At 41.2% G+C, this 14,861-nt stretch overlaps 1 protein-coding gene across 1 annotated transcript; it reads right to left on the bottom strand.

The window, feature by feature from the left end:
* Positions 1-1,830: 1,830 nt before the first annotated feature.
* ch25hl3 (cholesterol 25-hydroxylase like 3) lies at positions 1,831-7,267 on the bottom strand. Its single transcript, XM_082555151.1, has 2 exons — positions 5,955-7,267; positions 1,831-2,804 (listed from the first exon to the last, which is right to left on the bottom strand). The coding sequence occupies exons 1-2, from the start codon at positions 6,392-6,394 to the stop codon at positions 2,429-2,431; spliced, it is 816 nt and encodes a 271-aa protein (XP_082411277.1). The 5' UTR covers positions 6,395-7,267; the 3' UTR covers positions 1,831-2,428.
* Between the last annotated feature and the right edge of the window lie 7,594 nt (positions 7,268-14,861).

The raw sequence follows: 14,861 nt of genomic DNA, 5'->3' as shown, positions 1-14,861 counted from the left end.
AGATTTTCTATGGGGTTGAGGTCTGGAGACTGGCTAGGCCACTCCAGGACTTTCAAATGCTTCTTACGGAGCCACTCCTTTGTTGCCCGGGCGGTGTGTTTTGGATCATTGTCATGTTGGAAGACCCAGCCTCGTTTCATCTTCAAAGTTCTCACTGATGGAAGGAGGTTTTGGCTCAAAATCTCACGATACATGGCCCCATTCATTCTGTCCTTAACACGGATCAGTCGTCCTGTCCCCTTGGCAGAAAAACAGCCCCATAGCATGATGTTTCCACCCCCATGCTTCACAGTAGGTATGGTGTTCTTGGGATGCAACTCAGTATTCTTCTTCCTCCAAACACGACGAGTTGAGTTTATACCAAAAAGTTCTACTTTGGTTTCATCTGACCACATGACATTCTCCCAATCCTCTGCTGTATCATCCATGTGCTCTCTGACAAACTTCAGACGGGCCTGGACATGCACTGGCTTCAGCAGCGGTACACGTCTGGCACTGCGGGATTTGATTCCCTGCCGTTGCAGTGTGTTACTGATGGTGACCTTTGTTACTTTGGTCCCAGCTCTCTGCAGGTCATTCACCAGGTCCCCCCGTGTGGTTCTGGGATCTTTGCTCACCGTTCTCATCATCATTTTGACCCCACGGGATGAGATCTTGCGTGGAGCCCCAGATCGAGGGAGATTATCAGTGGTCTTGTATGTCTTCCATTTTCTGATGATTGCTCCCACAGTTGATTTTTTCACACCAAGCTTCTTGCCTATTGTAGATTCACTCTTCCCAGTCTGGTGCAGGTCTACAATACTTTTCCTGGTGTCCTTCGAAAGCTCTTTGGTCTTGGCCATGGCGGAGTTTGGAGTCTGACTGTTTGAGGCTGTGGACAGGTGTCTTTTATACAGATGATGAGTTCAAACAGGTGCCATTCATACAGGTAACGAGTGGGGGACAGAAAAGCGTCTTACAGAAGACGTTACAGGTCTGTGAGAGCCAGAGATTTTCCTTGTTTGAGGTGACCAAATACTTATTCTCCACCCTAATTTACGAATAAATTCTTTACAAATCCTACCATGTGGATTCATGGATTTTTTTTTCACATTCTGTCTCTCACAGTTGAAGTGTACCTCTGGTGCAAATTACTGACCTCTGTCATCATTTTAAGTGGGGGAACTTGCACAATCGGTGGCTGACTAAATACTTTTTTGCCCCACTGTAGGCACCAAGGAACCGTGTTAGCAGAGCATATAACTGATTACTGAAAGGCTCAAAATGTGCTATACAAATGACTAACCGCAGCAGCACGGTGGAAACATGAGCCTGAGGCAAAAAAACCCGGTCTGTGTCCTGCTTTCATTCACTACAGCAGTCGGGCAGATTTCCAACACAACTTTACAATCACTCATAAACAGGCCCTGAATGTAACAGGAAAAATAAAATATATAGGTGTCTAACTAAGCCTACTTAAAATATATACCTTTTCCTCACAAAATAGCTGATCTGTCTAAAGATTTTCAGTCTAAATGCATTTAGAGTTCAAAAAACAAAGCTTGCACTTGAATTTGCTCTGCCTGGACTGGTTTACTTGTTTCAGTTTAGTTTTTAATTAAGTTTTCTGTTTTGGATGTGGGGGATCTGAAATGTGTCCAGATCTCCTCGCCGTGATTGTTATCCGCTGTACAATAACAATATACTGGCCACATTAAAAAGCCCGAGCTTAAAATATTAAACTGATGAACTGTAAAATGAGATTCACTGTACTGGGTTGTATAAACAGGTCTTTGTTTCGGATTCACTCCTCCAAAGTAACAAAGTCACTCTGAGTTTATGAGAATATGTGGGGGTGGGGGTGGGGTGCATTTTCAGTTGCATGAAACATGTCTCGCTTCAGCATAACTACAATGGCTCATTGATTTTTCCCCAAGGTAAAGGTGATCTGATTTCCTGTCCATAGCTCAGTTTATAAGTTCTGAAACAAGCCAGCAGGGGGCAGGCTCCTCTTGTTGCATAAAGACTTGTAGTTGCATGGCACAGTGTCTGTAAACAGTCTTTGGCTCCATTGCTCTGTAACCAGAGCAAATGCTTTCTTGATGACTTTACTGACCCAGCTCATTTTGTATGTGATTGAGTCATAAAGAAGGATGAATCAGGGTACACCGGCTGGAGCAGTCAGCATCCGGTGGTGCTTAGTTTCACAATCAGCTCCAGTCTCTGACAGTCCCTGAAAGCTCTGGCGACAAAGGTGAAAATGCTGGGGGTCTTCACTTACAGCCTACGATACAGTGGTTACATACATAAAGTATCAGTTGTGATTGTATTGTATTATTGATTGCGACATGTGTAGTAATAAATGAGCGAATAGTGAGATTACACGTTAACATCAGCCAAAAGATAACATCCTTCATTGAATCTGAGAAAAAAAAATGCAACAGGCTTGTCACTGTGGACGTGAATTCAGCACCGATGCGCGATACGTCCCAAAGAGGTGGTCCCAGTGCGTGAAGAGAGGGGCGTAATTTATGATTTGCAAACTGTGGTGTGCGTGGTGGTGGGGGGCTCCTCCCAGACAGGGCAGCAGTCTGTGCAGAGCCCAGGGCAGGTCGTAGCCGCAGTGGTCCTCCACGGCAAGCCAGGTGTTGATGAGGTGGAAGAGGGCCTCGCTGAGAGGGTGACATCCCACCATCCAGGCGCTGCTCAGAGACAGCAACAGTAGAGACAACAGCTCGGCCGAGCTGCAGTCCTGAGCTGCCAGAGCGAAGGGAGTGTGGTGCTGGTGGTGCATCTGGTGGATGTTGCGGTACAGCCAGGAAACTCTAAGGATGAAAACCGACACACCGATTATGGTTACAGTGGTGCTGTAATGGAAAATTACTGGAAAGCAGTGGCGGAGCGGGGGGGTGGGGGGGTGGCATGCTGGGCTTAAGCCCGGGTTGTTTTGTCAGAAGCCCGGGGTCTTTTGGAGTGTAATTTTTTCATAGTTAGATGCCTGGCTGACAACTGTATAAAGCAAAAAAATACGCACAATATTCAAAGCACATAGTGCACACATAGTGCACACTGTGCACTATGTGAATTTACGACTGTGCGTAAATCCCCCCTAATATTAGTATGATCCGAGCTCAGGCACTAAGCGGGGGAGCTGCTGCCTGCGAGTGCGCTGTTGGAGAAACAGAGCCAGGCAGACAGAGGAGAACTGAAGTTTGACCAGGTACCAAAGCAAATCATTCATCCTGTACAAATAATGTAAATATGACGGTGTATCACGAAAGATTGATGTTAAACTGATCACTTGACCCATATTAAGTTACTTGCTCTTCAAGTGAATCAACAAATGGCGAAATGAAAAGCCGAACAACAACAATGCTGTTTCTTTAGAGAGTCTTAGCTTACACGTGTGTTTATTTCATATTTTCAGTTGTTACCCTCCACGGCTAAATAAATCGGTTTCAGTAATGTACTGATATACAAGAATGGACATAAGGAGCTTCTTTCAAAGAAAAAACTCTGGTAGTATTTTATATATTATGCTTTGTATGTTGTTCAGTATATTTCTATGCAAAACAAGAGGAACTTCAATACACAGCAGTATATCCACAGTTGAAACCAGATATTTACATACACTTTATGGAAAATACAAGAACATCAATTTAGAGTAAACTTGTTTTGTTTTTGGATAAATAAATATTGAAATATCTTTTGGATTAGTTAAATGTCAGAATAAAGAGAGACAGAGCTGTCTATTTTTTTTTTATCACTTTGATCAAATTTAGGAGCACATATACACTAAGTTTATTGTTAATTAACAAGAAAACTCCAGACGATTCCATTCTGAGCTGAAGAAGCTTCTGATAGGTTAGTAGAGTCCATGTGAGTAAATTGGTGGCACAGCTGTGGATGCATATAAGGCAAAACACAGAGCCTGTTTCTTTGAAATGGGAAAATTAAGAGATGTCAACCAAAACACCAGAAAAAGAACTGTGGAGCTCCATAAGTGTGGCTCAAGTTTGAATACAATTTGGTGCCATTTACAATTAAGAAATATAGATAGTTTCTCTCTTTACTCTTAAAGTTAACAAATATGTTTTTTATATTTATCAATCTAAAAAAATAAACATTTAGTCTGATTTGATGTTACAATTAAAAAAGTGTTTGTGTTTTGATCTGAAGAGTGTGTAAATATCTGGTTTCAACTGTATATTTGATGATTGTCAGCACAAAGAGGGAGAGAGAGGAACAGAGAGGGAGAGAGAGGAGAATGAGGACAGAACAGAGATGAACAAGAGCAGGTGAGACACACATGTTAGTCAAATGGTTGTTTACCAAAAGTATCACCGTATCATAGGTACTCATGTATCTCATACCTAGTGTTTCTTTTTAGGTTTGCTATTTTTCAAATTCTACATTTATTAAGTTATGCAGGCTTGTTTGCACAACAAGGCTAAATAATTATATAAACTTTTCTCAATCTAAATAGTGTACTTTGGTAGAATTAAAAAATAAGTGTAGTGCGGGTCTATGAAGATTTTTAGTGCTACTATCATCTAGTTCTGATTCTGGTTCTGTCTTAGTTAAGTGCTCAGTAGTCCTGATTTTGAACTGTTGTAGTCCTGTTTTAATTCCGGATCAGTTTTGGGTCTGGTTGAATTGGGGTTTAGTCCTCGTGTCTTGATGCAGCCCTGATTTTGTTCTGCCTTGCTGCTTAATTAAAAAACTAGTTTAAGGTGTCCTGCACATGTGATATATATATTTTCCCTATATGAAGTCATTTCTTTTTGAACAAAACTCAAAACAGAGCCAATTAATCTTTCAGTCATTTCTACCCCCCCCCCCCCCCCCCCCCCAAAAAAAAAAAAAAAAATCCCACATGCATACTACCCTTTAGGGCTAAGCCCCTGGTGTTTCAAATGTCTGGCTCCGCCTCTGCTGGAAAGTTCTCAGAAGTCAGAATTATATAATATCTACAGACAAAAACAGAAAACGAGTGCTACTGGTACTTTAACTGGCACTGTTAGAGCCAGTGTTACAGCTATTAGCCGCACAAGTGATTTATCAAGGGCAAAGATCAGGAACCCAACACTGATTTTATATTGGAATGATGTGAATAAAGATACTGTTACTGGGAAGCTGGAGTTCATGCTTGACACTTCTGGCGAAGTGGTTTACATTCTTTCTAACGCAAGAAAATCCTTTGTAGGACAAAAAAACCGAAATCAGTCCTTAAAATGTACATGCGTAACAAGTATCAGCAGCGGACTCTCTTGTTTTCTCTCTGGTCTGCTGTTTAAAAGGTCAGAAAATAGAGCAAGTGCAATCATATAAATATCTCAGGACCGTAATAAACGTAAAACTGAATTGTGATTAAAATTGCAAATCGGTCTGCAAAAAGGGTCACCAGCACCTTTACTGCCTCAGAAAACTTGCTCGTTTCCACATTGAACAATTTGAACTTTGTTTTATCGTTCTTTTATTGAGTCCGTTTTATCTTTTGTTTGGTGCCATGGTTCGGTCAGACCTCTGTTACAGAGGAAAACTCACTGAATCAGATAGTGAGATGGTCCAGTCGTCTGATAGGTGAGTCACAGCCATGTTTAGCCTCCCTGTACTCTAAACAGGTAAGGATGGCTTTATCAATTATTAAAAATGGTTCCCGTCCTCTATAGGGTGAATTTTCAGCTTCTTCCCTCGGGACGGAGCTGTTATGTTTTATTTGATTCTTGTCTAATAAAAAAAAAACATGTGTCTGTCAGGTTACAATAGGTGTGTGTGTTTTGTGAAGGGATGCCAAATGTTATCATTTCTGTGTAAAGCACATTTCAAAAATAATTAAAGCGTTAAGCAGCAGCAGACTGGTGCAGACAAACCCTCAGGACCTCACAAGCAGCCCGCTGGACCGAATGTCTTCTTTTAAACCCGGGTTCATGTTGGGGGAGGAAGGAAGCCCAACAAATGCGCGTGCTGCTCACCTGTGCATGACGTAGTGCCACATGAAGAAGAGCATGTCAAAAAGCAGCAGGCATGCCACCACCTCCACGCAGAGCTGCCAGCAGCTGGGGGCCACATCAGGTAACTTGAGGTTTATTAGGGTGTTGAAGAGCGCAGTGACGGGCAGGACCACGGTCACGTATTTATACAAAACCCTGCAGAAACACTCTAACCATCGGCTCAGAGACGGCGGCGGACCCGAGCCCGCGGTCATCCTCCATGACCGAACCCGCTGACAGACGCTCCCCAGCGCATCCAGCGCGAGGAAAGGTACGCAGAGCAGCACGTGCGCCAGGAACGCAAAAGACGCGGGCAGGAACGGTGAGCGGAGCACGTCCTCCTGTCCGCTCTTCACATACTCCCACAGCCCCAGGAGGACAGGCGCCTGTGCCTCTCCATACTCAGTGCAGGGTACGACCATCACGACCTTCTAACCATAGTCTCGTCCTCTACATCCTCTCATGCGTGCGGCCGTTTTGACCAGATGCTCTAAAAGGATCTGTATCCTCCTTTAAATGTTTTTCTTCCCGGAGAAGTAACTTAGAGCTGCTCCACAGGGAGAGACACGATGCTGTGGGTGGAGCTTCGTTTCTTGTGAAAAGGTGAAGTAAATCCTCAGATTTCAGTGCTGGGATTAAAGGGGAATTCTGAGACAGGACTGTCACTTTTTCTTTTTTTCCCAGCCATCCACTCCTCCGATGACGCCCGCTGCGGTGGCTGCTGGTGGCTTCACTGTGCGCACATGGCTCTCAGGGTCTATAAATGTGCACCGACAGGAATAAAAACGATTTATTTTCTTGTTTTTCCTTTTTTCATACCTTCTCAAGAGCGTGTTCTCGTTACGCATATTTAGACTTGAGGTGCTTTATGTAACGGTGGAATGTGATTTTGATTTAACATATGTGTTATTCTGGGCTTGTTCAAAATCACTACCCTTTCAGCTTGTTCGTGGCCAAAAGTGGCCACCAACAGATTAGGTCTGTAATTTTTATTATTTTTATGTTTTGTTTTGTTTTTTGCCATTTTTTCTGCATAAAGCTTTTAAGTAACTTCATTTCTTTTTTAAATTCAATTCAATTCAATTCAATTCAATTTTATTTATATAGCGCCAAATCACAACAAAAGTCGCCTCAAGGCGCTTCATAGATACAGAGAAAAACCCAACAATCATATGACCCCCTATGAGCAAGCACTTTGGCGACAGTGGGAAGGAAAAACTCCCTTTTAACAGGAAGAAACCTCCGGCAGAACCAGGCTCAGGGAGGGGCGGGGCCATCTGCTGCGACCGGTTGGGGTGAGAGAAGGAAGACAGGATAAAAGACATGCTGTGGAAGAGAGACAGAGATTAATAACAGATATGATTCAGTGCAGAGAGGTCTGTTAACACATAGTGAGTGAGAAAGGTGACTGGAAAGGAAAAACTCAATGCATCATGGGAATCCCCCGGCAGCCTACGTCTATTGCAGCATAACTAAGGGAGGATTCAGGGTCACCTGGTCCAGCCCTAACTATATGCTTTAGCAAAAAGGAAAGTTTTAAGCCTAATCTTGAAAGTAGAGATAGTGTCTGTCTCCTGAATCCAAACTGGAAGCTGGTTCCACAGAAGAGGGGCCTGAAAACTGAAGGCTCTGCCTCCCATTCTACTTTTAATTACTCTAGGAACAACAAGTAGGCCTGCAGAGCGAGAGCGAAGTGCTCTAATAGGGTGATATGGTACTACAAGGTCATTAAGATAAGATGGGGCCTGATTATTTAAGACCTTGTATGTGAGGAGCAGGATTTTGAATTCAATTCTGGATTTAACAGGAAGCCAACGAAGGGAAGCCAAAACAGGAGAAATATGCTCTCTCTTTCTAGTCCCTGTCAGGAATCTTGCTGCAGCATTTTGGATTAGTTGAAGGCTTTTCAGTGAGTTTTTTGGACATCCTGATAATAATGAATTACAGTCGTCCAGCCTGGAAGTAATAAATGCATGAACTAGTTTTTCAGCGTCACTCTGAGCCAGGATATTTCTAATTTTAGAGATGTTGCGCAAATGGAGGAAAGCAGTCTTACATATTTGTTCAATATGTGCATTGAAGGACATGTCCTGGTCAAAAATGACTCCAAAGTTCCTCACAGCGTTACTGGAGGCCAAGGTAATGCCATCCAGAGTAAGAATCTGCTTAGATACCATATTTCTAGGCTTTTCAGGGCCGAGTACAATAACCTCAGTTTTATCTGAATTAAGAAGCAGAAAGTTAGCGGCCATCCAGGTCTTTATGTCTTTAAGACATTCCTGCACTTTAACTAATTGGTGTGTGTTATCTGGCTTCATGGACAGATAGAGCTGGGTGTCATCTGCATAGCAGTGAGAATGTATGCTATGTCTTCTAATGATGCTGCCTAAGGGAAGCATGTATAATGTAAACAGAATTGGTCCTAGCACTGAACCCTGTGGAACTCCATCATTAACCTCAGTGTGTGAAGAGGACTCTCCATTTACATGCACAAACTGGAGTCTATTAGATAGATATGATACAAACCACTGCAGCACAGTACCTGTAATACCTACAGCATGTTCTAATCGCTCTATTAGAATATTATGGTCAACAGTATCGAATGCTGCACTAAGGTCTAGCAGGACAAGCACAGAGATGAGTCCACTGTCAGAGGCCATAAGAAGATCATTTGTAACCTTCACTAAAGCTGTTTCTGTGCTGTGATGAGCTCTGAAACCTGACTGAAACTCTTCAAATAAGCCATTCCTCTGCAGATGATCTGTTAGCTGTCTGACAACTACTCTTTCAAGGATTTTTGATATGAAAGGAAGGTTCGAGATTGGCCTATAATTAGCTAAGACTGCTGGGTCTAGAGATGGCTTTTTGAGTAAAGGTTTAACTACAGCCAGCTTGAAGGCCTGTGGTACATAGCCGATTATTAGAGATAGGTTGATCATATTTAAGATCGAAGAATTAATTAATGGCAGGACTTCTTTGAGCAGTTTTGTAGGAATGGGGTCTAAAAGACACGTTGATGGTTTGGAGGAAGTAATTATTGAAGTTAACTCAGAAAGATCAATTGGAGAAAAAGAGTCTAACTTAACATCAATGGTACTAAGAGTAGTTGTAGATAATATTACATCTGTGGGATGATTATTGGTAATTTTTTCTCTAATGATAAAAATTTTATTTGTGAAGAAGTTCATGAAGTCATTACTAGTTAACGTTAAAGGGATTGTTGGCTCAAAAGAGCTCTGACTTTTTGTCAGCCTGGCTACAGTGCTGAAGAGAAACCTGGGGTTGTTCTTATTTTCTTCAATCAGTGATGAATAGTAAGATGTTCTGGCTTTGCGGAGGGCTTTCCTATAAAGCAGCAAACTATTTCTCCAGGCTAAATGATGATCTTCTAAATTTGTGACACGCCATTTCCTCTCCAGATTACGAGTCATCTGCTTTAGGGTACGTGTTTGAGAATTATACCACGGAGTCAGGTACTTTTGATTTGAGACCTTAGTTTTCACAGGAGCTACAGTATCCAGAGTCGTACGTAGTGAGGAGGTAAAATTATTAACAAGATGATCGACCTCTGTTGGGGTAGCGTTCAGATAGCTGCTCTGCTCTGTGTTGGTACAGGGCATTGAAGATGATAACAGTGGGTGGATTATATTCTTAAACTTAGTTACAGCGCTTTCAGAAAGACATCTACTTTGATAAAGTCTACTCTCCACTGCTGTGTAATCAATTATTGTAAATGTAAATGTTATCAGGAAATGATCAGACAGGAGAGGGTTTTCAGGAAACACTGTTAAATGTTCAGTTTCTATGCCATATGTTAAAACAAGATCTAGAGTGTGATTAAAGTGGTGGGTGGGTTCTTTTACATTTTGAGAGAAGCCAATAGAGTCTAATAACAGATTAAATGCCATGTTGAGGCTGTCACTTTTAGCATCTACATGGATGTTAAAATCAGCCACAATAATCATTTTATCTGAGCTCAGAACTAAATTAGATATAAAGTCTGAGAAATCAGACAGAAACTCTGTGTAAGGCCCAGGTGGACGATAGATGATAACAAGTACGGTAAGACTGGTTTCTGAGTTTTACAGCTGGGGTGGACGATGTTAAGCATCAGGCTTTCAAATGAATTAAAAGTCTGTCTAGGTCTTTCATTAATTAATAGGCTGGTGTGAAAAATTGCTGCCACACCGCCCCCTCGGCCTGTGCTTCGAGATTTCTGGTAGTTAGAATGACTCGGGGGTGTTGATTCATTTAAACTAACATAATCATCCTGCTGCAACCAGGTTTCTGTAAGGCAGAGTAAATCGATTTGTTGATCAATTATTAAGTCATGTACTAACAGAGACTTGGAGGAGAGAGACCTAATATTTAATAATCCACATTTCACTGTTTTACTCTTTGGTTCAGATGTGGATACTGTATTGTTCTTTCTTTGTGATTGTTTATGTTTAAGTTGTTTGTTGCTGGTTTTTAGTTTGTTTTTTGTCTTTTTGGAAGCTGACACAGTCTCTATGGAGATGGGTTTTTTGGGGGGGGGGGGTAGCAGGAGGAGAGAAGCTGCAGAGAGGCGTGTAAGACTGCACGCCTCTCTGCCTGACATTATAATTATAATAATTATTTATAATTATTTAACTCATTCACGTCTATAGCCGTCAATGGCAGTGCATGAGTCAATGGGTTTAACTCATTCACTGCCAATGGCTGGCAGTGAATGAGTTAATAAATATAAAATAATTATTACTTTTTAAATTTTAACCCTTTAAACACCAGTTTGTTTGTCCATTGCACCAGCTGGAAGATAACCTCAAATCTCGCAATTTTATATAATTGCATTGCTACTGAAATTTCTTGTATTATTAATAGTAGAGTCTGGGGCATGTAATTGATTTTCATCAACATTGATTATAATGGATTGTTATTTTTGTGCAGAGAGAGCAAAAACATAAAAACTCCCTCTCAGCTTGTTCGTGGCCAAAAATGGCCACCCCTTGTTTACGTTTACAAAATGCTATAAAATTCATATATTAAGAAAAATTTCCACCTTTTTTTACTTGATTTTTTAGATTGTGCTGTTCATGAAAATCAAAATTTCATTCAAATTCAGAATTTTAACCCTTTAAATACCAGTTAGATCACATAATTTTAATGATTTACATAGGGATAAAAGCATAAAATCCCCATTTTTTTTTCTAAATAATACATGCAAACTGATTTATTTTCTAACCATGATGGAGGTTAGATGCATAGCAATAATTAAAAGTATCAATGAGTTTTATGCATCTTTGGTTTTTTTTGCAGTAACAGAAAAACAAAAAAATCCCTCTCAGCTTGTTCGTGGCCAAAAATGGCCACCCCCTGTTTATTGTTTCCTGTTTCCCCTGTGCCAGTTTTCATTTGAGGAGTGACCAAGACTTTGTCCTCGGAGCTCCTCCGTCAGTTGGAGTCTGAATCAGAATACTTTATTGATCCCTGGGGGAAATTATTGAATGTCTGAACCCCTTTCCCTTTTTTACTTCCTGAGAACTTCCAGTGTTGTCAGCCAACATGCTACGTATTGCTTCATTCTGGTTCAGGCTCACATCTCCACTTCATCTATAATCCTCCAATCCTCACACCTTTGCCTCCCGTGCAGGTTTGTAAGGGTGCACAGCAGCTAAAAGATCTCCTTTGTTATAAAAAAGTCAAAAGTAGATCTCAGGCTGCTAGTGCAGGGAACTGCATACAGGGTGACATCTGGTTTGATACCAGTGGGTACTGGATTGTAGAGCAGTCTCTCTTCAGTAGTGGGACCCACATGGTTTTCCTTTCATGAGGGATCCACTCAGTCACCGGCTCCTCGGTCTCAGAAAATGCTCCTATGTTCTTTTCCATCAGCTGCTCGGCCTCCACCTCCATGCCCCCAAACCCCAATCCTCCCCCAAAGAAGAGGATTCACACACTGGCTAGTACTCATCTTCAGTGGTGATGCAGTCAGCCTCTTTGGAGATTGTCCCCTCATCTTCTGGAGAGGAAGTTTCTTCATCTTGGGCAGATGTCTCTTCTTCAAGGGCAGAGCACTGCTTGCTGTCCTTGCTCTCTGACCAGATCATATAGACAGTGCTTGAAGCAGTGATGACCTTCTTGCCATATTGCCAGAATAAATGATCTGGAAGCTGTTAGGCTTACTTACAGCAGTAGCTCTGTCTGCACCTGCAGAAACTCCAGGACACGTTTACAAACAGTGTTTGTCGTTGTTTGTGCTGCAGCTGCAGCTTTGAACTCTACAAAGTGTCCTGTAATTAGGTTTCTTTTTTGGTTTTTGGTTTTTTAGAGTTATTTTGGGTATGGCATCTTTTTATGAAAAATACAAGAGTAAAAGTGCTTTTAACATGTGCTTCAAAGCTAAGTTTGACTGGGAACCTCAAAGCTCAATAGCCTGCATCCACAGAAATTCACTGCAGCCTATGTAATGTTTGATGCGTCATTATTTATTCCAGTCTACGTCAAAATTGTTTCATTATTTTGGTCCATTGGAGTGTGGTAAGCCATCAAATACCGCTACTAGAAACTCGGAATATTACATGAAATTGCTTGCTTGGCCAAAAATGGGTAAATGATGTAATTTGGTAAAAAAAACCAAACATTAAAAACTACAATTTTCATGTGTTGAGTTTAGAATGAAAGCAATTTTACCTAAACCGCATGTTATAGTACTGTCAATAACAAGGAATCAAAAAAGGTGGTTATAATGGGTTTCAATTGGCCAAAAATGGCCACGATAGAGTCAAGAGGAACAATTTGGTGTATAGTGAATATTATTGACATTATTAAAGGAGGGAAACCCTCACAAAAAACGGATAGAGCTGTGGAGCAGCCAAGGGAATAGACTGAATTAAAAATTACCTCACTAAAATATAATGTATTATACAAAAACAGTTAAAAATGTAAAAGGAATTAAAACAACCCTGGCCAGGGAAAACACACAATAAAAATCAATAAAACACAAACATTAAAAGTCCAGTGGCGTCCGCCACGGCGTAAAAGTCACTAAAAGTTAAAAATCCAGCCAATCAGAGCAGAAGGGGAAACCCGGCGGCGTCCTCGCCGTCCTATCAGTGTCTCTGCTTCGGCGTGCCCGGATGGGCAGAGCTCTTAATTCTGCCCGCCGCTTTCCTGTAGCACGCCAATCGGCACCAGCCCGTCTCGCCGTGGGAGGTAGGGCGCTGTCCCGCTGCCACTGATTCCCCACCGTAGCGTGATCTGGCCTCGTTGTTATTCCAGCAGCAGAACAGCTCCCTCCGCTTCTCTGCTCGCTGGCGTCGTATGCTCTCCCACGTATAAAGTAGTGATGGAGCTTTACTTAAACATTTCTTCAGCAAATCTACAACACAGAGGCTTCTTCACATTCACACTTTGTGACATAACAGCGGTCCTCTCCAAAGCAAGTGTTCCTCAAACAGTCCTTTGGAATTCAATTCAAAATACAAATCTGTGTATATAAAAGCCATTGTGACTTGTTTCTAAGCTTTGATTCTTTTGGGGAAAGAAAATAAAAAGAGAAGGAAAATAAAAGGGAAAAAGAGCCTGCATTTTAAAGCCTCATTAGTGTGGTTCCCATGTAATTCACCCCCGCCTCATCGAGCAACTAAATGTCACTCCTTTCTCCTTCCCTGGAACTTACACAAAACTTGATTTTTATTCTAGAAGACTCTTTAACCCTCCGCTGCATAGCGTTGCCCTGAGGCAACAAACCACATGTTCATGCCTTACACTGGCCCTTCAAAAAACAAAACAAAACAACCTTTTTTTTTTCTTCAAATAATGCTACCGGGCACATCTCTTTCCAATAAAATGATGAGTTGAAGGTGGTGTGACTTTCTGCAAGCTGCACTACGAGCGACATCTCCATTAGGAGGCAAGATAAAGATCACAATTTTACATGTTTATAGTGAAATAAATGTATATAAAAATACTTGTATGTGCATGAATATGTTAAGAAGCATATTTGAATGTTTGTTCTACTTTTTAAAATTTATTTATACAGCAAAACTGTTAATTTTCATTCGTTGCCTCAAGGCAACACTGTGCAGTTAGCCTATTTTTTTTCAGGCAATATAATGCATCTGCATATGTGTGTAGAGATGTGTTTGGGTGTATTTATATAATCATAGTCAATGTTTTTTACTTTACAATCTACTCATAATTACAGGACATGAATGTAAAAACCTTTTATGGAAGGAAACTGCACTTTCTGTCCTCAGAAAGTGAGGGCAGTGAGCTTTCAGGGAGTGACAGTGAAGTAGTGGATCCCTGAATCAGGTTTGAGGGACACTTAGGAGCTCAGGGGTCAGTTGGTAAAGTAACTGTGTCTGTGGTCGTGTATTACTTATTGTTGTTGGGGCACAAATTTGTTTACACACTCACATTGTGCGGTCTCGCAAATTGTAACACAGCAAAATCTCCAGTGTTAAATTAACACTAGAGAGTGTCTATATGGGTCCACTCCTCTGAGTGTTAAATACAACACTGTTGAGTGTTAAATGAACACTTTTGACAGTGTTATATTTTTAAAAGTAACCTAGTCACTTTTGAAGATTAACAATGACTGACACTGAGCAGTGCTGAAAATAACTCAAAATGTTAGAAATATTCCAGTTGTGATGGGAAGGGCCAGGATAAGTCTCCAGGAAATGAATGTAAGTTAATGTAATGTCCCCAAAAGGGATGGAAACACAACATGTGTGTGTGTGTTTGCGCACGATCATGGGGTTAGGGTCAAATGTTTGATGTATTTTGTCAAATTGTGTCAAATTTTATGATTGATATATTATTAGGGGCCCTAAAGCTCCCCCAAAATAAGGAGAAATGTTTTTTTCCCAAAAAATTAAAAAGTCATGGAGTAGTAGGTTA

The sequence above is a fragment of the Aulonocara stuartgranti genome (genome assembly GCF_965226115.1).
Source record: "Aulonocara stuartgranti genome assembly, chromosome: 12".
NCBI lineage: Eukaryota > Metazoa > Chordata > Actinopteri > Cichliformes > Cichlidae > Aulonocara > Aulonocara stuartgranti.
This window is presented reverse-complemented; position numbering and strand designations above follow the sequence as displayed.